Source organism: Simochromis diagramma, unplaced genomic scaffold (assembly GCF_900408965.1).
Source record: "Simochromis diagramma unplaced genomic scaffold, fSimDia1.1 OVJJ01000557.1, whole genome shotgun sequence".
NCBI classification, from domain to species: Eukaryota; Metazoa; Chordata; class Actinopteri; order Cichliformes; family Cichlidae; genus Simochromis; species Simochromis diagramma.
In genome coordinates this window covers 3,872,723-3,899,694 of record NW_024387156.1, presented here as the reverse complement: position 1 = coordinate 3,899,694, position 26,972 = coordinate 3,872,723, and the positions used below count along the sequence as shown (strand labels likewise).

At 39.9% G+C, this 26,972-nt stretch overlaps 3 protein-coding genes across 5 annotated transcripts in view; 2 read left to right on the top strand and 1 right to left on the bottom strand.

Moving 5' to 3' along the window:
• LOC120744184 (mucin-2-like) overlaps positions 1–2,705 on the top strand; it is a 51,729-nt gene extending 49,024 nt beyond the window's left edge. The window contains exons 36-40 of the mRNA XM_040048363.1: positions 42–158; positions 582–1,704; positions 1,811–2,018; positions 2,181–2,338; positions 2,527–2,705. Coding sequence (XP_039904297.1) covers positions 42–158; positions 582–1,704; positions 1,811–2,018; positions 2,181–2,338; positions 2,527–2,705 — 1,785 coding nt within the window. The remainder of the gene's footprint in view (positions 1–41; positions 159–581; positions 1,705–1,810; positions 2,019–2,180; positions 2,339–2,526) is intronic.
• A 3,547-nt stretch (positions 2,706–6,252) lies between these two features.
• On the bottom strand, positions 6,253–7,813 carry LOC120744183 (interferon-induced protein with tetratricopeptide repeats 2-like). The gene is made up of 2 exons (XM_040048362.1): positions 7,759–7,813; positions 6,253–7,624 (listed from the first exon to the last, which is right to left on the bottom strand). The coding sequence occupies exons 1-2, from the start codon at positions 7,811–7,813 to the stop codon at positions 6,273–6,275; spliced, it is 1,407 nt and encodes a 468-aa protein (XP_039904296.1). The 3' UTR covers positions 6,253–6,272.
• Positions 7,814–9,508: 1,695 nt separating this feature from the next.
• Positions 9,509–26,972, top strand: part of pomgnt1 (protein O-linked mannose N-acetylglucosaminyltransferase 1 (beta 1,2-)) — a 33,428-nt gene continuing 15,964 nt past the window's right edge. For 2 of the 3 annotated variants that reach the window (XR_005698323.1, XM_040048453.1), the window contains exons 1-20: positions 9,509–10,048; positions 10,889–10,991; positions 14,766–14,881; positions 15,539–15,604; positions 15,911–16,024; positions 16,126–16,243; positions 16,872–16,970; positions 18,292–18,419; positions 19,200–19,270; positions 19,364–19,439; positions 20,314–20,397; positions 20,559–20,600; positions 21,086–21,144; positions 24,329–24,401; positions 24,549–24,677; positions 25,035–25,160; positions 25,321–25,385; positions 25,475–25,519; positions 25,640–25,775; positions 25,864–25,973. Coding sequence is in view for 2 of the 3 variants with exons in the window: in XM_040048453.1 (XP_039904387.1) it covers positions 9,929–10,048; positions 10,889–10,991; positions 14,766–14,881; positions 15,539–15,604; positions 15,911–16,024; positions 16,126–16,243; positions 16,872–16,970; positions 18,292–18,419; positions 19,200–19,270; positions 19,364–19,439; positions 20,314–20,397; positions 20,559–20,600; positions 21,086–21,144; positions 24,329–24,401; positions 24,549–24,677; positions 25,035–25,160; positions 25,321–25,385; positions 25,475–25,519; positions 25,640–25,775; positions 25,864–25,973 (1,880 nt within the window). In the remaining variant the exon portion in view is untranslated. The remainder of the gene's footprint in view (positions 10,049–10,888; positions 10,992–14,765; positions 14,882–15,538; positions 15,605–15,910; positions 16,025–16,125; positions 16,244–16,871; positions 16,971–18,291; positions 18,420–19,199; positions 19,271–19,363; positions 19,440–20,313; positions 20,398–20,558; positions 20,601–21,085; positions 21,145–24,328; positions 24,402–24,548; positions 24,678–25,034; positions 25,161–25,320; positions 25,386–25,474; positions 25,520–25,639; positions 25,776–25,863; positions 25,974–26,972) is intronic. The other variant, XM_040048454.1, reaches the window with a different exon arrangement.

Sequence of the window (26,972 nt, the reverse complement as noted above, 5' to 3'; positions counted from 1 at the left end):
GTCTCTGTTCTGAAATGAAATGGCCTTCTTTTCTGTTTCAGATCCTGCTTCTCAGTCAAATAATGGTGGAGTATGCAACTTTTGTGACCCTTCCACTGGTCAGTGCTCCTCCACATTACAGTGTCAGGGAGTGGAGAACCAATGCTTCCAATCAACCAGTAAGTCTTTATGTTGTATCAGTTGTGTCATCGGTTTTCAATCAAAGATGATTTCAAATTCTTTTGTGATACTTCTAACATATAAATGAGCGGAAAATTTTAAAAAGCTGTTAAGTTGTTTTTTGCATGAAATATATTAAGCTTCCTGGAAAGTAGCCAATTTAAAACATATCCTGAAATTCTTCTTTTTCATCTGCAGTCGAAAGCGGCACCAGCACGTATCCAGGTTACGGCTGCGCATCTGCAAACCTGTGTGCAGCTGCTTCAATGCTGGGTTCTCTACCTTTCATGCAGAGCGTTGGTACAGTATCAGGTGTTGCCTGTTCTGCAGCACCAATTACAACTGCTGCCCCAACTACAACTAAAACCACCACCCCAACTACAACTACAACCACCACCCCAACTACAACTACAACCACGGACACAACTACAACTACAACCACGGACACAACTACAACCACCCCAACTACAACTACAACCACTGCCACAACTACAACCACCACCCCAACTACATCTACAACCACCACCCCAACAACAACCACCGCCCCAACTACAAGCACAACCACCGCCGCAACTACAACCACCGCTGTAACAACAACCACCGTCCCAGCTACAACTACATCCACCGCCGCAACCACAACCACTACCCCAACTACAACCACTGCTACAACTACAACCACCACCCCAACAACAACCACCACCAATGACCCAACTACAACAACCGCCGCAACTACAACCACCGCTTCAACCACAACCACCATCTCAGCTACAACTACAACCACAACCACCGCCCCAACTACAACCACCGCCGCAACTACAACCACCGCAACTGCTACCACTGCAACTACAACCACCGCAACTACACCCACCACCACACCAATAGCTACAACCACCGCCCCAACTACAAAAGCCGCCACAACTACATCCACCGCCGCAACCACAACCAATGTCCCAACTACAACCACTGCCGCAACTACAAGCACCAACCCAACAACAACCACCACCACTAACCCAACTACAACAACCGCCGCAACTACAACCACCGCCGAAATAACAACCACTGCTGCAACCAAAACCACCGTCCCAGCTACAGCTACAACAATTGCCACAACTACAACCACCCTCCCAACTACAACCACCGCGGAAACTGCCACAACTGCCGCAACTACAACAACCACCCCAACTACAACCACCACCCCAACTACTACCACCGCCGCAACCACCACCACCACCACCGCTGCAACCACCGTCCCAGCTACAACTACAACCACTACCGCAACTACAATAACCACCCCAACGACAACTACAACCACCGCGCCAACTACAACAACTGCCGCAACTACAACCACCGCTGCAACCACAACCACCATCCCAGCTACAACTACAACCACCGCCGCAACCACAACCACAACCACCGCTGTAACAACAACCACCGTCCCAGCTACAACTACATCCACCGCCGCAACCACAACCACTGTCCCAACTACAACCACATCCACAACTACAACCACCACCCCAACTACAACCACGGCCCCAACTACAACCACCACCCCAACTACAACCACTGCCGCAACTACAACCACCACCCCAACAACAACTACAACCAACCGTCGCAACTACAACCACCGCCGCAAAAACAACCACCCTCCCAGCTACAACTACAACCACCACGGCAACTACAAACAACCACCCCAACAACAACTACAACCACCGTGCCAACTACAACCACCGCTGCAACTACAACCACAACCACCGCCCCAACTACAACGACCGCCGCAACCACCATCCCAACCACAACCACCGCTGCAACTACAACCACGACCACCGCTGCAACTACAACCACCACCCCAACTACAACCAGCGTCCCAGCTACAACCACCGCCGCAACAACAACCACAACCACTGCTGCAACTACAACCACCACCCCAACTACAACCACCGCCGCAACTACAACCACAACCACCGCTGCAACTACAACCAGCACCCCAACTATAACTAGTGCTACGACAACCACCACCCCAGCGACAACCATCAACCCAACGACAACCACCACAACTACAACCACCGCTCCAACGACAACCACCGCCCCAACTACAGCTACATCCAGTATCCCAACTACAACAACCAGCTCAACCACAAGCATCCCAACTACAACCTCCGCCTCAACAACAACTACCATTGCAACTACAACCACTACACCAACTACAACCACACCCCCAACTACAACCACCGCCCCAACAACAACCACCGCTCCAACAACAACCACCGCCCCAACTACAACCACGGCTACAACTACAACCACCGTGCCGACTACTATCACTACAACTCCATCCACTACCCCAACTATAACCACCCGTCCCAACTACAGCTACATCCAGTACCCCAACTACATACATCCGCCTCAAAAACAACCACCACCACAACTACAACCGTCACCCCAACTACCACCACGGCTACAACTACAACCACTACACCAACTACAACCACCACTCCAACTACACCCACTGCCTCAACTACCACAACCACTACCCCAACTACAACCACTAAAATTACAACCACTACCCCAACTACAACTTCAACTGCAGGATCAAGTACAACTACTGCCTCCACAACCAAAAGTGATGCTTGTTCCATCAGACTGGGAATGATCCATCTGCTGCTTGGACTCCTTCTCTTTACCTTTCATTGAAGTCTGAATAACACAAAAACAAACAAAAAAACATATGATGTCACAAACCTTTTCGAGATTTGAGTTGTTTAGAAATCACTGTTAAACTGAAGTCCATGAAAAAAGGTAATAGAGTATTGTTGAAGCAGACTTGGAATAAGTATGCAAGACTTCTTTGTTTGTTGGCATAGACAATTGTGTCAGTTCAATACTTAATATTATTTATAATATTTATTTTAAATATGTGTTATATGCATATTGTTTTCCATGTATGTATATGTCTGGATTTTAGTTTATACCAAGTGGGTGAAACAAAGGAGTCCTTGTAATAATAGCAAAGCATGCTTTGTAAATAAAAGAAAGAAGCACAATTATATTTATTTATTGTTTATTTGTTTCCCTTTGTCCCTTTGATTTTCTAAATTTCTCTCTCTACTTAATCTGCTGTATATTACTTGTGATCAAGATACAATGAAGTGTTTCAAGGCCATTTCCTAAATCTGCTGTGTGACCCACGGGTCTCATGTTCCATAGGTACCTCATTTCTAGCACAACAGAAATGAGGAGACAGAATTGCTGACCCTTTCAGATTTAAGCCAACCAGGGAACAAGAGAACAACATCTATAGTGTATCTGTTGTGTTTTAGCCACTCTTCTCTTAACTTTATTATAATTATTAACTAGATTCTGTAAAATTGGGGTTAAACGTCATGATGACAGCTTTGACAGCTGCAATTACAGAAAAACTTGTGTATGTACAGATGTACTTAGTAGAGAACTCAAACTCAAAAGAAGAAGTTGGTCTCGACGATACTGATCCGATACCAATACTTTGTACAAAAACTTAATGTGTTATTGTATTTAAAATTATAGCTTCATAATACTTATAGGACATCACACTACTTGTTCTTATTGTTTAATTAAGAAGAATTATCATATAGAAATAAAAAAAAACAGTTGTGTGTTAATTGACACTATTTGAACACGTATATCTTATCATTTAACATGTACTGTATTTTCGTTGCCCCATATCTCCTTGTAATAGTGGCACCTGATTGAAGTTCAGATTACAGTTTTCGGCTGTGTTGACTAGAGTTGACATCTCATTTAAAGCAGTTAGAACATCCTGTGGCATCTCAGCTTGGCCTAACAATGACCTAAACAGTGTAATTTCCTGGTTCACAACAAACTGCTAATAGTTCACATCTACTGGTGGACACTGTGTTACATTGGTAAGTTTATCCAGTAGTCTTTGGCTAAGTTCATTTTAATTGCTCCTGGAACAAACAGCGGTTATTTAACACTACTGTATTAGCTTAATTTAATGATGACATTACAGACACATATATTGGGCAGCATAAAGGGTGGACTTAAAGATACTGTTCACATTAATGTCAACATTGGATACTCTGCCATTGTTTATTAAAAGTGTAATATCTAACAATATCACTCGAGGTTATCCTCAGATATCTCTCACCCTCAGTCTCCTCCCTTCCTCCTATATTAGTGTAAGTGTGACAAACAATGTATGAAATTCGTAACAAGTAATCATAAAATAGCATTAATATATGTGTGCGTGTGACAGACTTCTTGACACTGAATATGAGAATGAGCATGTGAAAGGAAAACAATTTATTCCAGCAACAGGGAATACTGTGATTTGATTGTTTGGTAGGTATATAAAATCCCCCACTTTAAAATGCCTTTACACTTTGCAATATCTTTGATGTTACACAAAATCATGGTCAAAAGTCTGAAACTGCATTAAAAATGTCCTGAAACTAAAAAATTTGATTTGAAATAAAAAAGAAAATGAAGCAGAAAAATTGTGAAACTAAATAAATGCAAGAAAACAATTTATTCAAAGTAAAATAATTCATGTTTTCAACACATTTTATTTTATTTTATTTTTTTTAATTTTTTAAACTTCAAAACTTAGAATTTCTGTGTGAAATCGCTTGTTTAAATAAGTTTTAACCCTGATTTAGCTCTCTAGTTAGCTAGCCAGTTAGAGGAACTCAAAACTCCTCCTCATACGACGATAATTTTTCTAAAAACATCACATGCCTTCAGAAATACGTATTTTCATTTTTTTTTTTTTTTACAATTTCACTTTTCTATGATGTTTTTTCATTACATTAAGCTAAACTACTAAGGGATACTTACTGTAGGGTCTTACAGTATTTCAAGCCAGGCAGCCTCCCTCTTTGTGTCCTTTGTCAGAGTGGCATGAAGAAAGACCGCCCCTTTCCCGCTACTAATATGTCATGTTCCTGGGCAAAATTTGATTATTTTTCCAGCTTGTCTGTTTAAGCTTCTTTTAGTTTAATTTATTACCTATTCTTCCAAATTTAGTATACCATGCACACCTTGGCCCACATTAAATCATAAAATATATGATTTGATAAAAATTAAAAGTGTAGGACTGTGAAAAAAACAATAATTGGATATTTACATTCATTCAGTTTATATTGTTAGAATATAATAGTTAATATACACTTAAACACAAACACATTAATACTGAACTGCTTGTTTTAGATCCTGCTTTTGCTGGATTTTGAAAATAACACAAAAACAGTGCACATTTTTAAATATTTAGTGTTTTACACATTATATTAGAATTAAAAAATGTTTAACTTATTCTTTCTAAGAGTGGACCAGAGCTTTTTCAGTAATTTTACACATTTATTTCTTACAATTCAAGTCCAAAAAGACGTGGTCACAGAGTTCTTTCTTTCTCACAGCAGCTTTTTCTTTATCATGTAGAAAAGCAGTTACAGATGTGACTTCTTTACACTAACAGAAAAAAGGGTGTCACTGGTCCACTTAAGATCAAAGTGGCTGTATGTGGCCTGCAATCAGTTTGATACCCCTGATCTGCTTCAGTCTTTGTCGATGTGCACATTTTGTAAACTGTCTGTGAGAAGCTGAGGACAGTACTGCTTGAAATCCACCGTGCAGCTGCTCACTTCTTTTTTTGCATCATGAGCCCGTGCCAGCTTGGAGATGTTCGCTGATCACTCTGCATTCCTTTACACATAACTTTTATGATCTCATTTAAGAAGGTGCCATGCTGTTCATGATCATTTTCCAGTAACTTCATTTGATTGTCTCAGCCGCAGAGGATAACAAGAAACAAATACAAAAGCTCTTAAAAAAAATTATTCAACTTTTTCAAAATTAAACCTTTTATGTAAAACACAATTAAATGAATGAACAAAAAACAAATGCAAACTGCAAAATTTGGGTAAGAGTCAGCAACATTAATGGAACAATATTAAAATCAATAAAGTTATTTTTCAGGTCATGTATGTTCTTGTTACTGTTATAACAATATCTGAATCAATAATAATTTATTATTAGTTTCATTGCAAACATTTAGACTGCCAGCATAGTAAATGTTCTTTATCTTTCTTCTTTCTTCTTTGTAACCTTAGTGTGAGCTCTTACTGTTGCAGCTTGATTAGAAATTCCTCTATTTCTCTGCTACCATATTTTTTAGTGTATTTCTCCAGCATTGCAATGCTGTTTTCACGATAGAAGGATTGGTGTGGTATCACTGCTGCCTTCTTGTGATATTCTATTGAATTTTGTCTATCAATCAACTTTCCATTAAAATATAAATGTTTTGCATATTTGTTGTAAAGCATTTGTTGCTCCTTATATTCCAGGTCACTTTCTAGCAGTTCATTGTATATCTGGTCAGCTTTGTCTTGCTTATTTACCTTTACATACATGTCTGCAAGAGTTATTTTCATGTTAAGTGAAGAATGAGGGTAAAGCGAAATCACCTCCTTACAGAGACTGATGGCTTTGTCAATCATGCTGTGCTCGAGCAGATTGGTCCTTGTCTGCCTGGAAAAGATCCTACTTCTGTAGCAGTTCGCAGCACACCACTTCAGGTAACGTTCATCTGGATGTCTTTCCAGAGCTTCTTCTATCAAATCAATAGCTTCATGTACAGATAAATATTTACTGTAAAGCATAAGTACCGGATTGATACCACTGTAGCTGCTAACTGGCTTTTTTAAAACTCTTCTGGCCAATGTGCATACTTCATCTTTCATTTTTGTTCCTTTTTGAGGACATGCATCAAGGTAAAGAGCAGCAAGGTACAAGTTCTCTGGATCGTGTTCTTTGGCGATTCTCATTTTTTCCACGATGGCATGGTCGCTATTGTTATGAGCATTCACTAATGCTAACACATAGCTGGTCCGCCATGCCACCATGTCAGGCTGCATCCTGATGGCTCTCTGGAAGTAATCTATAGCCAGCAGCTTTTTTTCTCTGTTGAACTTCATCAGGGTCCAGGCTTTTTCTGCATAGATCTCTGGATGGAGTTCATCCTGGGATGGAGATGGGTATTCATTCATCAGTGCATTAATTTTTGACAGGTAATTCTGACTTTGTACTTGTTCTCCCTGTTGGTTGTGTAGCCAAGCCAGGTTCCCATAGTTCACTACCAGCCAGGGACCCTCATCTGATACTGTGTTTCTCATCTGACGGAAGGCTTCTGTGGCTCTGCTGAAAAAACGCAGGGCATCTTCACTGAAGCCCAACTGGTAGTGAATGAACCCCTGCAAGTTATAAATGTGACCCAACCAGCTGTACCCCTCTTCGGTGCCAATGTCCTCCAAATTGTACTTGAGACGGAAAAGTGTGGACCTGCTACAGTCCAGATTCCAGTTGAAGTGGCACTGCAGAGCCTCCAGTTTGGACTCCAAAGTTGACAGACTCTGAGAAGAACTATGGGGATTCAAAATTAAAACAAATGCACATTCAAGAAATATAATGTTCTCTAAATATTCAAATCACATACGCCCCCCTCCCCCCCCAAAAAAACCCCCCAAAAAATCAAAAAACAAAAACAAAACAAAACAGAAAAGCTGCTACTCACCTCATCTTCTAACTCAGTTTCTTTCTAAATAGCACTGGTGTCCTTTCTTTGGACTGTTTCTTTGGGTGTGGCACCATAAAAGTCAGTCATGTTTAACTTCTGTACTGTTGTAAATGATGAACTTTGAACTTAGTGAACTATTACTTCTCATGAAAAAATACCGCCACGTGTATGTTTAATTAGGTTAGCAAGATAGGTTAGCAAATGATTAATTTTGGGTGTTACCCAAAGTATTAGTCAGGAAACTGAAGTGTTGATTGCATACTTTTTTGATTTCTTTACCTGACGTAAGATATTTTAAGCCATCAAAAGGCTAAAATCCAGGTGAGGTCATACTAGATGATGTCTAAACTGAATTCCTCTTGAAATTATTTTTCAAAGTCATTCCATTCAAAGTGCAGTTTAAATAAATGAAGTTCACACAGTTAAAGGCTGAGCCCTGCCCTATCAACTCTATCAAATGCTTTTTCTACATTTAGAAACAATACTGTGGTTTCAGTGTTTTTACTGTGTCTATCAAATTAAGTAATCTATGTTTATTCATTCATCTATGTTTATTATTGGGCATACTTTTCAGGGCTTCCAGATGAGTCTTTAATGGCACATATAGTCATTTTTTAATTTATTTTGACTGGTTAGCTAGAAATTGTCCTAATTTGTTACCATGTTCTTGGAAGGCATCCCTTCTATGTATGGAAATAGGGTGTTAGGCCACCCATCACCGGTCATTCGGTACCTTTCTGTACGAGCTTGGATTATAATGCCAGCAGTCAGACTTATTTCCAGTAGGTGGTTATAAACTGCAGCAGTAGTGGGATTAAGAAGCCATTTTTATTTAATCCTGTTGTCTCTTTTTTATTGGTTAGGAGCATAGATAATAAAAATTGTCTTTCTTTGCCTTTTATTTTCAGTTAGGGAAGACGAGGGAACTTAAACCTTTGTTTGCTGTTTTGGCATTGTCCCAAATAAACTAGTGCCAGGCATTTCAGTTGTTCTGTGAAGCTGGCCTTTTCTTATGAGTTGTTGGAGTGGGGAGTTGCACCTCATCTCATATTTTTAATTTTTTGTTTCTCAACATATATATATTTTTTATTATATTTTATATATACATGAGTGTTACTTTATGTGCAATTTGGAGTTTTTTCTATGTACAATATTTAGGATTCCATTGCCAGTAGTGCCGCTGTTATCTGTATATGACTAAAAACACTTGAAACGTATTCAAATGAAAGTCTGTCTCTGCAGTAGTCATCATTTTGCACATGGATGTTTAGCTTTAAAATATGTGACCTCTCTAAACATTAGCAACTAAGAAAACTTGGCAAAAGGTGGCCTGGTAAATAATAAGTAAATCAATTTTTTTTCTCTCCTATCCAATTTGGGGTCATAGGGGGCTGGAGCCCATCCTGGCTGTCAGAGTACACCCTGGCCGGGTCTAGAGTCTGTCAATGGTCTAACATGGACAGACAGCCATCATGCTTACATCCACACCTACAGCCAATCTAGAATCACCAGTTGGAGTTCCTGGAGAGATCATGCAAGCTCTACACAGAAAGACTGTAAAAGCTGCAGTGCTATTTTGTTGTTGTTGTTGTGACATTTCAACTTGAAATACACAATGCTATTGCTCCCATTAAGTCCTTCTAAGTTTTAAAATACGAAGGAAAGCGGGCTCTTACTTACCTTACTTACTTTAAAACAAACAAACAAATTAACGTCAATCATAAGCGTTAACTCGAATAACAACCAGTAGAGGGCAGAAATACACCAATGTCTTTTCTGCCTATTTAAAAAACGAAGAAGGAAGAGGACCTCTGTGACGTATTTTGCTCTGCGACAGAAACTCTGTGTATGTTGCGGTTTAAAGCTACTTTTCTAGAAGCAGCTGCTTACTATGGAATATAAATGGCACTACAAGACTTACTGATGACTCCGTGATTAATGATGTTCATACGCGAACAGAAAAGAGGCGCCTGGAGCATGTTAAAGCCCCGTACAGTCACATGGCAGTTTGGTGTCGTCGGCTAAACTTGGTGACTATTTGTGCACAGTGCCTTTTTATTCGCGTCTCTTGTTTAGCTCAGGTGAGCATGTAAGAGTCAGCCGTGTTTTGGTGGTGTGGAGTTGTGCATGTCCCGGTTGCAGAAAGTGGAGGAGAGCAGGCGGAGGGCGTGAGCTGTGTCCAGGCGGCTCTCGGTGTCCGGGATGGAGACCTGGACCCCCAATCCCCGAGCTAAGCCCTTCATCCCCCGTCAACAGAGGAGTCTCTATCTCACCTGGAAATACAAATTGACCAACAAGAGGACGATTCGCCGGTTCTGTCAGGTAAATAGTTAAACTGTCTGTACTGATAGAGCTCAGCAAAAGAGTGATGTTGCTGCTGTAAATCAGTAAAGTAAACGTATTGTCCTGGATAATTGTCCTGTTTTCTCGCTTATTTTGCATTTAACAAGCCACATTAGCTCATATTTAAAGGTTTCATATTGCCAAAAAGTTTTGGTAAAGGAAATGTCAGGTGCTCTTTCAAAGTAAAGGCTGCAAGACATATCCTGGCTTGATTATATCAGTGCCCGTTCCTAGATGCACTCACTGGGCACTTTGTAGGTTACACGTTACTCGTACTGGGTTGGACCCCTATTTTCCTTAATTTTTCATGGCATAGATCCAACAAGATGCTGGAAACACTCAGTGATTTTGATTTATATTGACATGATGGCATAACACAGCTGCTGCAGATTTGTTGGTTGCACGTTCATCTCAATCTCCCATTCCACTGCATCCCAAAGCAATCCACTGGATTGAAATCTGGTAACTGTGGAGGCCATTTGAGTACATTGAGATTATTGTCATGTTCAAGAAACTAGTTTTAGTTGATTTAAGCTTTGTAACATGGTTTGTTGTCCTGTAAACAGACGTCAGAATAAGCACACCGTAGTCACAGAGGGAGGGATGTGGTCCGCAATAATACTTGTTGGGTGTCGCATTTAAATGACAGTAAAATAAATACCATCTGAATCTCACAACAGAAATCAAGACTCATTAGTGCCAGTAGATCAGCAATTAAGTGAACCATTTGTAGAGTTTAATAATAACAAAATTAACTAACTACAGACATCAAGATGAACACCGATACATTTTTTTTTTTTTTTTTTTTTAATCCTACAGGCCGGTGCCGTGTTGTTTCTGCTGATAACCGTCATAGTCAACATTAAACTCATCCTGGATACAAGAAGAGTTGCCAGTGAAGATGCAGCAGCCCAAGAATATGGTGAGAAACATGTTCACATGTCATTTTACTTATACTTAGTACACTCAGGTTTAAGTGAGTGTATGTATAAATTTGAGCCTGTATGTACGATTTTGACCCTGTGTGGATTGGTGAAAATCCTAAATGAATTCACACTAATGTGTCTAATTCTAAGACTTTAAAGATCTGTGCTGTACAATAACTCCGCAAAAAAAACTGCTACAAGCAACTCGTTACCATGACATTCTACCCAGAATGTAGAATGTCGAGTGACCACAGCTTTAGCTTTGAGTTGTAGCAGACTTTTGTGATTAGTAGTATTTCGGCCTGATAGATGGATGTCTCATCCTTTGACATGTCAACTTGAACTTTTTATCTTGATTCGTGATTTCAGAGTAAACTTTAACTACAGTCTTTCACCCATCAGTATACTTGGACAGACGCTGTGATTTTGTCATGGATTTAAATTCAGTTTTATTTATATAGTTTCCTCAAGGTGACTCTATAAAATATCTCATCTACAATATGTGTATACAGTATACAGTACAGTCTATAGTCCCCAAATGTCTAACTCTGTGACTCTGGACAGTAATGCAGCTTTCAGTCAATTCCTCTGAAACGTTTACTGTATGTTAATGTAACAGTCAGTATTTAAATATGTACGAAATCAGTTTAATAGAAGAGTTGAGGGTTGATCTGTCTGTTGCTATCTGACATATTCACTAGGGGTGCAACGATACACAAAATTCACGGTTCGGTTCAGTTCGATACTTTGGTGTCACGGTTCGATATTTTTTCGATACAAAAAAATGTTTATGCCTTCTTTAATTTGTAATTTATTAAGATTATAAATATTTCTTTTAACTCAAAAATACAGTTTTTAAATGAAATGTTGCTGAAACAACAAAATAATAAAAGAATAAAAGAGTTTGGAAACGAGTTTATTTCAGAGAAATAAACTTGTTCTAAAAACAAGATATCAACCACATACAGTTCTGCATTGTTTGGGAATCCCTGATGGTATTTTCTATTCTTGGCATAATATAAAACAACCACACCCAATCCCTGACATGAAAAATTTTTTTTAGAACCATGTTCTATAGTGTACAGAAATCACATGAAAACTTAAATCTGGTAAAGCTATACTTCATATATTTTCTGTTGTGCAGACTTGGCACCATGTCAAACAAACAAACAAAAAAAACACCATGTAAAGAATAAAAAATAAATAAAATAAATACAAACAAAAGCTATTCTATACCCTTCTTCTGGGGTATATTCTCAGCAGCATATATAACAAATCAGGTACCCATAAAATGAATCACTCTTTAATGGACCTCCCCTAACACTCATCTTCTGGAATGCTAGCACTTAGCTGCATAAACAACTTAAATAAAAGGTCCTGTTAAATACAAACCAAAACATAGTTTACTCAATTTCCATGTTCTTCTTCAGAAAAATTAGGATGTCCACATGTTCTGCTGACAGTACAGATCTGCTTGCTGTGACAATGTCACCTGCTGTGGAAAACACCGTCTCAATTGGGACAGAGGTTCCAGATACAACCAAGTAACACTGTGCCAACTTGGAAAGATGAGGGTACAAGCTGTGATGTTCCTTCCACCATCTCAGTGGGTTATCATCTGTGGGAATGCAGTCTGCTAACCTGTACAAGTTAATTTCCTCCTCTGCCACTGCGGCTGCAGACCTGGTCCTTGGCTTCTGTGCCATGAACAGTTCTCCAAACAACTCATTCATGGCCGACTTTTTCTCTGGTGGAGATGCTGATGGTGAATCTGAAGAGTTTGCTGCTTGAGTCTCTGCGGAGGTCGCAGTTTCTGTGGCGCCTGCGGCTTGGTCCTGAGGAAATATAAACAACCAAACTGTTAATTGTATTTGTTTAAATAATATTTATAAATGAAGCAGTAGCTAAATAAAATTTCAAAAAAAAAAAAATAAAGAACACCTACTTGTTCAATGCTCAAGACAAGTTCTGTGGCGAGTGCTCCATAGACTCTCAGCTGAGTGACATCATCCAAGTGGCGCAGGGACTTGAATCGAGGATCTAAAGCTGTGCACTTGTATAGGTAATTCTGAAGGGCAGGATCAGCGTATCTCTTCTCCAGGTCCTCCCTGATGTTTGTTTTGTTTTTTTACATCTCTCACTGCTGGGCTGTCATCACCAGACTGCGCCATAGAGTTCAGGATGTTCATTTTAAGTGGCAGGATCATGGATGCTGTTGGAGATGACGCTTCACACATCATGACTGTCACAGTTTTTAGGGTTTTCATGACTGTAACAAGATTTTCAGCCAGTGCATGTCCTTCCTGAGTTAGATTCTGAATGTTCTTCATACTCTTCTTCACAGTATTGTCGGCCATAGCAGCATACACTGCAGCTTGCTGTTCAAGGTATCTTTCCATCATATCATGAGAGTTCCACCTAGTTGGAACATCTTGAATCAGTTTTTTTTCACTAAGCTGCAGCAGTTGCTGTTTTTTTTTCTTACACACATTGCATCCTGTTGTGCTTCTGTGAAAGAAGGAGACAATTCTTCTCATCTTTGCTAGGAGATGGGGAAACCTTCTGCACTGCCATTCCTTTCTGAGCAGCTATATTAATTGTATGTGCAAAACATCCGATTTGTGGCCCCAGCCCAGCAGCTGTGACAGCATTAACTATGTTCTTAGCATTGTCAGTAGTTACAGGTATTGTCACATTTGGTCGCACTAACTTCCAGTCTTCCACAGTTTCAGAGAGACCTTTGGCTAAGTCGTCAGTGGCGTGACTTTCGACCAGGCGTGTCTGCAAAACACAGTTTTTCATGTGCCATTCCGGATCAATGTAATGTGCGGTGACAGTGAGGTAGCTCTTGACGTCCAGCCGTCTGAGGTCAGAGCAACAGCGGGTGCTGCTGACACTGCCGTCTCTAATTTTGCTTTTGTCTCCTTGTACAAAGCGGGAACTGCGATATCGGTGAAATAGGTTCGTGAAGGAATACTGTAACGGGGCTCAAGTACTCTCAGCATTTCCTGAAACCCGGTGTTTTCTACAACAGAAAAGGGTCGCATGTCGACAGCAATAAAAGTAGCAATTGCCCTGTCGATTTCTTTTGTCCTCCTAGAATCATGCGCTAACGGCTGTCTAAATGACTCCGGCAAAGTGTGTAGCATGTGTGTTTGTTGTTGTTTTTGGCTGCCTTCACTCGTCTTTGCACTAGGGTGATGTCGGCGTAAATGTGCATTCATATTTGTTGTTGCCACCGATGTAATTAACCATGGCGTGGCACATCCGACATACTGTTGTAGTTTTGTGCACAACGCGCTTACCATCAGGGTCATACTTCACACGAAAGCCAAAAAAGTTCCAAACGCCAGATTTCAATGACGGTGGAGGAGGTTCAACTTCGGGAGGCATTAAGGCAGTTGCCATGTTGCAATGAGCTTAGCTTCTGTCTCGCTAGCTTGATTGAATGCATGTGGGTGGCACTCAGTGGATCTGTGCTCGACAGTGCAGCCTAGGCGGAGTAGTCGAACGCAGATTCACTGAGCGCTCAACACAGACAGCATCGTCAGAAGAAAAGTTGATAAAATAAATTTAAAAAAATTGTTCGATACACATGCGTACCGAACCGAAAGCACTGTATCGAACGGTTCAATATCGATACGAGTATCGTTGCACCCCTAATATTCACCCATCACTCATTAACCTTCTGATACACGGTGTTCCATTAAAGTGTAGTTTTATTATGAAGTGCATCATTTTGATCTTGATGTTTGTTTTTCTCTCTTTAGAGGATGTTATTCCTAACATGGAGACAGCACGCAGGCCGGCTAATGGACGCAAAGTCCTCGACATTGAGGTGTACTCCAGCCGCTCCAAGGTCTACGTGGCAGTAGATGGCACCACGGTGGGTGATTAACTGGCTGATGCCTACTGACAGGTTACTTGAGACATACTGCTTTAATACTCAAAGGGGCTTAGCTAATATAACAGACTCACACAACAACAGAGTGTTTGGTCTCACTAACTTTCCAGGTGCCTGAAGACAACAACAATCTTACTCAGACAGAGTAAGCTGCTGCTTGGGCCTCTCACCATCGCAGTTTTCAAGACAATCTATACATCCTAGACTAATCTTTCCTTCCACTAACCTTCATTTTGTTGTTAGGTTTTCAGTTGAGTTCTATTTTGTCAAGGGAAATATTGGTAATGCAAGGTGTTTAAATTTTGGCTTTTTAATGTCATTGAACTCATGTTCAAAATGGTAATAATCCTTTATAATGAATTTGGTTAATGATAGACACAAAGCGTCAGACTGTTTCTTCTGGCCGAGCATTCACATGCCACATTTCTCACACAATTATATTGTATTTAATAAATAATACCATGTACAGCAACAACAATACAAATTAGTCTCCAGTAAGTTTCTCATCATGTGGATAACTTTGCCAGTGGCAGTCTAAGATGGTAATGAAGTCAGTGTGTCAGACACTAATAAGATTAGTGTCTGACACACTTGGCTCAGTAAAAATATTGTTTTTCTTTATTTTACTTGTTCCTGCAGGTGCTGGAAGATGACATGCGAGAACAAGGCAGAGGGATCCATGTGATAGTTCTCAACCAAGCAACTGTGAGCATGTGCTGCTTATTCTTCATATCATGACGCATGTCTTTCCACTGGCAACTCATATGTAAATATAACAAACTGCAATTACTGTACATACTAGAGGTAGGAGGAAAAAATGGATGCATCATATTATGATTTTTTGCTAATTGTGTTTCACTGTTTTTATAGCTGTATTTATCACAATACAAACAACGTTGAAGTTAAACTTATCAAATGTTAGTAATTTTTTTTTTTTTTAGCAATTTCAGATTTTTCAGTAAGCCAGTAAGTGTGTGTGTGTGTGTGTGTGTGTGTGTGTGTCTCTCACAGGGTCATGTGATGGCCAAGAGGATATTTGACACCTACTCTCCCCATGAGGATGAAGCCATGATCCTGTTCCTCAATATGGTGACTCGTGGTCGAATCCTCATCTTTACCATAAAGGTCAGGAGCTTCTAACTGTCTGAGGAGTGAAGGGGATATTCATGTTCCAGTCATAAACCATACCTGTAACTGTGTTTTTTGGGGGCTTATTTGTCCTGCAGGATGAGGGCACATTCCACTTGAAAGATGCTGCTAAGAACCTGCTCAAGAGTCTGGGCAGCCAGGTGTCCCTCAATCTGAGCTGGAGAGACATGTGGACTCTAGTGGTGAAGAAAGGAGGTAGAAAAGCAGACCTTCATTTTTAACAATGACATTGAGGACAGCCATTATACAGGAAGAGCTTCACTAAATCGATCAGTCACAAAACATCTGAGGAGCTGGGGAGAATTATGATTGGTTGTTTAGAAACATTAAGAAGATTTGATTATGAGATTTCACAAAGTCAGCCCAAAGTGCACCAGTTTTATCGTGGATTGACATATGATTTTTATTTTATTTTATTTTTTTTTTTAACTAGGATCAGCCTAGATTGTTTTCAGGGCCACTACAACTTTACTGTGTATGACTGAAAGAAAGACTTTTTTTGTTCTACATATTCACATTTGTGTCTTGACCTTTGTGCTTGAGGTGTTGTCACTAATGGCTAAACACTTTTTCTTAGGCTGAAATTAATCATCTTTGATTTACAAGAAACAAAACAGATGGATATATTTAATTGTCTGTGCAGTTTTTCATCACTATTTTCTACATAAACTTGGATTTTGTTGAGAAGTTATCAGTATAAACCATAAATAAGGCATCTTTGATCAAATAAATCAGTCAGTAGGGGGGAAGAGACAAAAGGAAAAACGAGTTTATACTTGCCCTGAGATTACCTCTCTTGACTTGATGTTGTTTTTGTGTTCAGGTCAGGTTTATGGAGAGAAGCATTCAAAGTCTCCAGCTCTGTCTACCTGGGGAGACCCAGTGCTGCTCAAGACTGAAGTGCAACTTACTGCCTCTGAAGGTAAGAGCCAGTTTTAGCATGCTTGACAAAGGGTGAAATATTTAAACTTGATTCCCCTCTCGTGCACAAAATGTTATAAAAAACTAAAAGACTTGTAGCTTTTTTTTATGAATAATCTTTTGAAAGTGCGATGACATGCAGTAAAAGTTGGGTCCTTGAGAAAAAAGTCAAAGTTGGGGATTTGCTTCTCCTTATATTAAGATGTTTTAGTCCCGACGGTGTAGGGACCAGATGGGTTAAAAGTTTGAGACAAAGACTGTACATGAATGATGGTTGAAGTCACCGGTAGTTTTGGATTTCACATTTTGTAGGTTTAGCATGAGCATTTTGGCCCCAGTTGGGGAAACTGTAAAATGTAAATTTAAAAAAAGATGATGATTTGAAGGTCTCAAACACATTTTATGCACAAAATAACACAAATGTTAAAACTGAGAAAAAATATTAGTTCAAACCAGTTGCTGAACTTTGGGGAGAGGAAAGTTGCTCATTCTTGTTTGATACAAGAGCCGAGCTGCTCAAAAGTCTTGTGTCATCTTTGTTGTATTTTTCATTTCATAATGTGTCAAATATTTTTAACTAATTAAAGGTCTCGGCTCCAGGCAGGCCAGTTCAACACCTATAATTCTGGCCAATGTATTTTGCGGTTTAGCATTGTCTTGCTGAAATAGGTCTCACATGGAAAAAAACGTGTTCTCTTTGAGAGCATATGTTGCTCTAAAAGCTGTGTACACATTTTAGCATTAATAGCGCCTTTTCAGATGTGCAAGTTGCCAGTTCTAATGCACCCATCTATATACCATCAGAGATGCAGGCTTTTGGACTGAGTGCTGATAACAAGCAGGATGGTCCCAGTTCTTTTTAATCCAGAGAATGCAACGGCAGCCATGTTTGCAAAAAATAATTTAACATTTGGATTTGTCTGACAAGAGAATAGTTTCCCACTCTGCCTCAGTCATTTTACGTGAGCTTTGGCTCAGAGCAGAACACAGCATTCCTGGATCATGTTCATATACATCTTCCTCTTTTGCATGATAGAGCTTTAAGCTATATTTATGGATGACACAGATGCAAGTTTGCCTCTCTAACATGTTCTTTTCAGTCATTTTGCTGGCCTGTTGACAGTTAACCTAATGTATTGCAACATGTTCTGCCTGCTCTATCTTTTTAGTATTATTTACTTCTCCAGCCTTTTTCCCCACCCCAACCTTTTTGCTGATATAGGAATGGGAATACTTTATGAATCCCTAAGAGAATAAAGTTCAAAATAATTTTATGTTACAAAAAACTAAAATAATTTGGGATGTGATCTTATGTTCTGCAGAGGCAGAGTGCCACTGGGCAGACACGGAGCTGAACAGGAGGAGGAAACTCTTCTGCAGCAAGGTGGAAGGATATGGCAGCATCTGCAGCTGCAAAGATCCGGCACCCGTAGAATTTAATCCTGACCCTGTAAGACATGTAACAGACACGACTCTATAGTTTCAACATGTTTTTCCTGCATGGGGAAGCACAGGAATGCCAAGCTGTAAGGAGGGAGTAATGTCCTTGCATCAGTCAAATGATATTTATTTATTTTGCTATAATTTGTATGGTTTTTTTGGTCTTGGATGAAGACAGAATCCCACAGAAGTGAGAGTAGCATTTGAGCGAGTAGTGAGGCACTGAGCACACTTGCTCGTATGTTTGAGTATGCTCAACTTCACTGTCTCGATAATACTTCCTGTGCTGCTCTGTAGTGAGCCCAGGATACTGGCGTTAGTGCTCTTCAGGCTCAGTTAGAGTGACCCTCCAGTTTGCAATGGATCTACAGAACAGAACAGACTGGCATCATCTGCAGTCCAAAATTGTGGAGCTGGAATTTGTCTGAGCATGCTGCGAGGGACTCAAGACAGTTGAATGACATAAGGGGCCTCCATCTGACAAACAAGCCCGAAGGATGCCACAGAAACAGGAAGGACTGAGTTAGCTTAGAGTCCAGTACTAAAACAACCACTTCTTAGACAGATGGAAAAATAAAGGTAAATTGCCGAATTTACCTGGCCAGCTGTCCGAATACATGAGGCTGTATAGTCTATGTAAAGTGTCATTGTTAAAATGCTCATATACTTGGATTTAAGTAGTCAGGTGTATGCTTTACCGATTCTTGTCTTCTTGTCCACTAATTTGAGTTTCTTGTGTGCAAGTATAGATTCAGTATGATCACATTTTTACTCTGTTCCGTCCTTGCAGCTCCCCATCAATAATGTTTTCAATGTCCCAGTGGCCGTTATTGCAGGAAACAGACCTAACTATCTCTACCGGTAAGATCTGAAAAATACTCTTCTGTCATACAGGGAAGTAATAAATCTCTGTCAAAATATAACTAAGTGTTTGGCTTTTTTGTTGTTGTTTAGTATGCTGAGGTCACTTCTTTCAGCCCATGGTGTTAACCCACAGATGATCACAGTCTTCATTGATGGATATTATGAGGTACCTTTATTATTTGTGTGTGTGTGTGTGTGTGTGTGTGTGTGTGTGTGTGTGTGTGTGTGTAGTTTACTTCTGCCAGTGATTGGGGTGTACCTTTGCTGGTGTTAGGTCATGTAACTATCAAAGTCATACAATTTTAACATCTTAATCAAGACATCATATTTCAATACCTTATTTTAAACACATACAACAAACATAATTTTATTTGCAGAAGGCTTTATAGATCGTTTAGGTATCTATATATCTCTTTCCTTGTCAGAGACTTTGAAGTTATTGATAACTTTTTACACTGATTACAAATTGATAATATTGGTGCTCCTAATAAAAATGTTGGATGAGTTTGAATCTCAGTGACCTCAACCTCAAGGTCAGAGGTCAAGTTTTTTTAGAAAGCGTTGTGAATGCAATAACTTGAAAACAAGGCTTTTGAAATTGATACTATCTCTCTCTAGGAGATGAAGGGGTACCACTGACCACTGCCCCCAAATTTTTTTTTTTTTTTATTGGGAGTCTGTTTGACTTATAATGATCACGAGTGTTTTACCAAATGAATGAACTGAATCTATAAATTAATTATCTTGTTAAATGTTAAAAAAAAAAAAAATTTAATCTCTACAGTGTATCCTCGTCATAATTACCATGAGAATAGGATTAAACTGCATCCTTTGTGAGATTAAAAGAATTTAAACTAGAACTACAGAAATCCGTTTTTTGGGTGTTTTTGTGTTCTCTCTTTAGGTTTCTATTTCTTTTAGAAACAGAATTGTCATTTCAGGTTATACTCACCACCTCAGTGGATTTTGTTCAGGGAAACATTTTGCAAATTATTAAAGAATCTTTTTGTAGCTCTCAAACATCTGCCTTTTTGACTCAGGAGCCAATGGATGTTGTTGACCTGTTTGGACTGAAGGGAGTTCAACACACACCTATCAGCATCAAGAATGCCAGAGTGTCTCAGGTAAGCAACAGCTTCTCATTCAAGGGTTAATACATAATTCAGAGCAATACAAGCATAGATTTTAAAGGACCAATGTTTCCTTTACAGAAACGTTCAGCAGTGTTGTTATTAAATTATTCTTTGTTACTGTGAAACTCAAACATCTCTTTCCTCAATCACAGCACTACAAAGCGAGTCTGACAGCAACCTTCAATCTTCACCCAGTAAGGACCAACATCAAACACTCAACTGTATCATGTTAATGCAGTTTGTTATAACTCTTATTTGAATTTTTCATCTTTTATAATAAGTGCATTGTACAGCCTCAATTTTACATTGCACTTCAGCATTTCTTTAATTAAGAAAAAAAATAATCTGGCACGTCCAAACAGAGGTTTCACAGTGCACACTCAGTTGCTCCAATTCATTTGTTTCTCTGACCATCATAACTAACCTGCAACTTTACCAGAGGTAAACCCTCTAACATAAGTCTGAATTGTAACTGTATACATATAAATTTCTGCTTCCACTCAATATTAATGAGACTTCTGAAACTCTTACTGTCAACACTGACATTATGATTTTATGCAGTGAACTCTGTGAATGCACTGTGGGTGTTTTAGTGTGTGCAGTTGCCTGGGGTAGAGTCTGTATGCACCATATGTATGCGCTCATTAGAGTTTGTTGTGTCTGTTTTATCTTTTCCCAGGATGCTAATTATGCCATTGTACTAGAAGAAGATCTTGATATATCCATTGACTTCTTCAGGTATTTCTTCCAGTCTACATTACCACTACTAAAAGCAGCCAGATGTCCACGTTAGTTCCAGAAAAGGGCTCTTACTGATTGATATCTAGTCACTCTCTACTGACAACTTTTTATGCAGCTGCTGTTTTTGGTTCTTAACCTGGTAGTCTCATTCTGTTAGACTCTGCTCTGAAATAATGGAGAATTTTTAGCACAGCTTCCATAAGCATGAGTAAACTCCCTTTAAATTGATTTTACATTTAATGTTATTGTGAAGTTTATTTAATTGCTTATGTATTACTTAATTACTTCAGTGTAGTAAGCTGTAAATGCTTTAAACTGCCGTTAAAAGTTCAAAATGTACGCCCCTTACACTTTTTCTTGCTTGGCTGATTGGTGGCTCTCCCCTTGTATTGTCCTGAGCAGCCTGGAGATCAGGCTGGCTGGATGATGATTAGAATGAAGAATAGGCCTAAACACAAGTTCACGGTATTCCACCATCTTGAATTCTCCCCCCCCACACACACACACACACACACACACACACACTCACACTCACACTCAGTGCCACACCCGCCAAGGAACAGACTCTGATTATTGGTGATTCAGTTTTCACATACGTGGCATTAGAGACACCAGCAACCATAATAGATTGTCTTCCAGGGCCCAAAGCAGGTGATTCTGAAGAAACCCTGAAAGTGTTGGCTAAGGATAAACATAAATGCTGTAGTATTATAATGCCTTTTGGTATTAATAACACCTGGTTACATGAGTTGGATGTCATTAAAATTAATGTTGCATCAGTGTGTAACTTTGCCTAAACAATGGATACAATACAAACCTCCCTTAGACAGTATCATTTTTAGGTCATAGCATACATTTTAATTGCTATGTAGATGATACCCAGCTTTATCTATACATGAAGCCAGATAATAAACACCAATTAGTTCCATTCCAGGTGATCCTCTAAAAGGTCTCCATAAGGGACCTGTGATTCCTGCCACATTGGCTGCTTTGCACCCTGACAGTGATGCTGCCACAGCTCTGTACCATTTATACCAGCACTTACTGAGTATTTGTCAGTGCTGGTATAAAAGGAAAAGAAGTCAAAACCAGAATTAGCAAAGACCTCACAGAAAGTCAAACTGTTGCAACATCTCTCTAGTGGTGCAACGGATCAAAAATCTCACAGTTCCCATCGGATCACGGTCTTAAGTCACGGATCGGATCAATTTTCAGATCAGCAAAAAAGAAAAAAATTTAACATTTACCTATTAACTTTTTAAGTATTTTTTGCCTATTAAAAACATTCAACTCAAGACTCATTCCACGCAATTATATAAAAACAAATTAAGGTGCAATATAGGGCAGTACAGGGCTTTGTATCTACCACTCCGCTGTGATATAATGAGCTGTCACAGTCACGTAGCTTTCCGTTGACCTGGAGGTCCACCCGTTTGTAGTTGGGCAACAGAAGATGCCTGGGACAGTTCAGCCATAACTTTAAACTTTTCCTGCTCATACATGCCTGGGTACGATCTTGTCACTGAAGTGGACGCAAATGGGATATCATAGCGTGGCTCAAGCACGTTCATCATAGTTTAAACCCCTTGTTTTGCACAAGGGAATACGGCCTCCCGTCTGCAGCTAAACACTCCAGTAGCTTTTGTAATAGCTTTAGCCCGGTCGGATTGGGCAGCAAAGGGCTGCTTAAATACTGCAAGCTCCTCTGCTCCTCCACTTGGACCGCTAGCGCTGGCCATAACTATCGCTTGACAGACCCACCACGCGCACCATACACATACCTTTTTTTCCTTTTTCGAATCTTCGGAATAACGTGCGTGCCGAACCGTGGAGTGGATTCGGATTACGGATCAACCGTGATCCGTTGCACCACTACATCTCTCTGTATAATTTGTGATCTCTGAGCTTCTGTACTGAGACGTTATTAAAATTACAGTAAAAACTGACAGTCCTACACTTGTATCTTTGTCCTGGCTGCAGCGGCAGTGAAAGAACGCACCAAGGTGCACGACCGGTCAAAACGACATCAAAGCAGCAACTTGCACCAGTACTCTAGTACTTCCATATGGGAGGGTGGGGATGTGAAGCAGAATCGCGTCATAAGACACTTCAGGACCATTGAATAGAACTCTGTATTTTCATTTTTAACCTTGGAGATGAACTCACAGTGCACTTTCTTGTGAAGGTTGCTTGTTTCAGTCATCTCATAACAAAGCCACCTTTGGGTTTGAATGTAGGCACACATTAAAACTGGTGCTCAATCTCTTTCTCCAAGAGAAAGAGAGCTTGTGCATTAAATGAGATGCTTACTCTTAAGGACCCAAATGTATACTAGGAATATGTGTCCAAACTGTGTGCTGTTGCTTTTGCAGCAAGCTGTGGTTTATAGTTAGCCACAATTTAATTAAGAAATGATGAGGAGAGAAAGTGGAAATACATCTTTATTTTTTTGTTAAAGGAACTTTCTGCATAGCATCCTCAGCTCTTCTGTGAAATTTTTAAAGATGTTTTTGATTCTATAATGTCAGCTGAGACGGCCCTTTAACACGCTGACCTGCAAGATTCACCACCAGATGGCAGTAGATCGACAGTGATAATAATGCTCTGCTCTGTTAGAACCTCTAGCCTTCCTTTGTTGGACAGGCTGTGCTTTGAACTGTGTGTTTGCTGCTGTGAAAGCTCCAGCTTCCCTCCTGGGCTGACCAATCTGTTTGAAGCTCTGACTTCAATAGTGGAGAAGAACTTGCGGCCATCATCTGTGTTTGCGCCAGTTTGCTTTTGAGCTTCAAGCTTTCAGTTAGAGAGCAGTGAAATTAAAGCTTGGTTCTATTGACAAAAACAAGCCTGTTATTTCTTCTTTATGTCCAATAGTTGTAGTTTCTTGAAGGAATATCTACAAGTCCAGTTCAGAAGCTCCCTGTGTCAGCTGTCAATCACAGTGACCACTTGCTATGAAAGGTCTGGTAGAAAAGCTCAGTGTAATCTGTTGAAGTACCAGAAAAATGTTCCTGTTCAGTGATCAGACGTCTGTATGTTCGGGTCTTCTGTTTAGATCAGTTTTTTTCACGTTTTTTTTGTTTTTGTTTTTTTCTAAAATCATAACTGCAAACTAGACACCTTTTTATATTCAGTCTATTGTCAGAAAACGGTTACATTATCAATATTTTCTCTGTTTCTGTAGCTTTCTGAGTCAGACCATCCACCTGCTGGATGAGGATGACAGCCTGTACTGTATTTCAGCCTGGAACGACCAGGTGAGTGCTGACTATCATCCGTATTCCTTATTTTCACACTTAAGTGACTTCACTATTTGACTTCTCTAAGCCTGCTTTTTATGAACATTGTCCCGCCAGTCTTTGTTATGTAGATGATAACACTCCCCTATATGTGGTGTTGATCAGGGCTATGAGCACACAGCAGAGGACCCAGCCCTGCTCTACAGGGTGGAGAGTATGCCCGGCCTGGGCTGGGTGCTGAAGAAAAGCCTCTACAAAGATGAGCTGGAGCCAAAATGGCCTACACCCGAAAAGGTGCTTGAAGTTGTCTTTTCTTTTGTTGTGATATTTTATCACCGATTGATTCTTCCAGTGGTCATAAATAGATATGTGAAGTGAATAATCTTCAATAACTTTTAAATATAAATAAAGTTTGTCATTTAGAAAAGTGATTAAAAGGAGCTGCATGAAAGGATTTTTAATATATTGTGTTGGTGATTTTACTGTCATGTTGTAATTCTAAAAATCTTGAATAATATCTATCTAGGCCTTAAAAAGAATAGTGTCTAGCTGACAAGTAAAAACAAATGCAGGAACACGCTGTGCATGCGTGTGAGGCCGTGGCGAAAAGATCGTGACTAAGTGCGTGCCTGCGCTCTTTCTGGCTTGTAGCTGTGGGACTGGGACATGTGGATGCGAATGCCAGAGCAGAGGAAAGGCCGAGAGTGTATCATCCCTGATGTATCCCGCTCCTACCACTTCGGTATCATCGGCCTCAACATGAATGGCTATTTTCACGTAAGATCTTAAAGTAAAATGCTTTTTGTTATCAGCTTTTCATTTGTGTATTCCTGACACAAAGCGACAGGTCTGAAGGCAGCACTAGAGCAGTTAAGTCAGCTGTATCTTTTTAGCCCGCTGTTAAAGATTGCTGTTTTTGTCTTATCGTGTCACATAGGAGGTATATTTCAAAAAGCACAAGTTCAACACTGTTCCCAATGTACAGCTGAAGAACGTGGGCAGGTGTGTACAGCCATGTGATTAAATGCTATTGTTTTTTGTAAGTAATCTGGCTACATGGTGACAGACTTGGTTTTAATTGGTCTTCACAGCTTGAAGAAAGATGCTTATGAAGTTGAGATCCAGAACCTGCTGAAGTGAGTACAAACTCTGGCATCATTCAGCGTGTTTGCTTATGGTTGTTGTAAACCACAAAAAGTAAATTTTGTGTGTGTGTGTGTGTGTGTGTGTGTGTGTGTGTGTGTGTGATATTCCAGAGAGGCAGAGGTGCTAGACCACACCAAAAACCCATGTGAGGACTCATTCCTACCTGACTCTGAGGGGAAGATCTACATCATGTTCATTAAGATGGAGTCTGAAACAGACACATCCACTTGGACTGAGCTTGCCAAGGTGGTCATATTTACATAAGTGGTCTTGCTTGTGATTTTTACAGGCAGTGATTTAAGCCCTAATAAATTCAATCACGTCTCTTGTTTAGTGCCTGCACGTTTGGGATCTAGATGTTCGGGGATACCACAGAGGTCTATGGCGGCTCTTCAGAAAAAGGAACCATGTGTTGGTCGTGGCTGTTCCGATCTCCCCGTACTCGTAAGTAACTCTCAGATTATATGTAGCCCATACCTGTAATCTTTCTGGGAAAACAAGAAAGTCAGAGATAGAGACATGGAAATCATATGACCGTTATCTGATGTTTTACAGCAGTTGCACCCTAAAGCAGTGTGAAACAAGATGAAACATTTTCACAGCCCTAAGAGGAAACCGTAAAAGATCCTGTTTATTACCTAAGAGCAGCTTCTGTTTGTTAGAGCAGCAGGTTCTGTGTGACAGCCTGTAAATGCAGAACAGAAAATGGAGATGGAGAGGGATGCAAACAGCAGAGATGTGGCCTGGTTGTTACATGAATAATTCAGGGTTTTCAACACAGTGGAAACACAGGCAAACAATGACCTTTTACGTGACAGGAAAGGGAGAAAGGAAAAGTTTCAGGTACTTTGGATAGATAAAGGGCTATGCAAATAACTTATGCAATCTAAACAAAATATTGTCTCTGTTTGCTGCCTGCCTATGAAATCAGGCAGTCAGTCTGCTATCACCTGCAGTCTTCTGTTGGAATGGATGTATTCAGGTCCAGGTCTCAAGTGTTTGGCAGTCCAGCACACATTCTGTTACACAGTTGGTATTTAGCTTTGAAATGCTTAGAAGGTGCATTCTCCTAAGATGTAGGCTAAAGTTTTAGCCCTGTTGTTGATATTTTGGTGAGATGCTGCATCTTTCACTTGTTTATAGTTAGATTGATTCTCATAGCAACACAAGGAGCAGATTTATTAATTGTAAACATGATTAAGTGAAGGATCTAAGAGTTCATGTGGGAGGTACTGGTTACAACTGGTGCTTTTAATGAGAAGAGTATTTCAGGAAGGCAGACTATTGAAACACTCCTGAGTACCCTGGCTCATTTCTTTTAAAGAGGTACCTTGTTAGAGGGGAGGAAATAATTCATAAATAATTAATTAGCACAATATTTGAAGAAAATGTTTGATTTCCTTCCATTGCCCATAAACTTAATTTATATAATTATATAAAGGT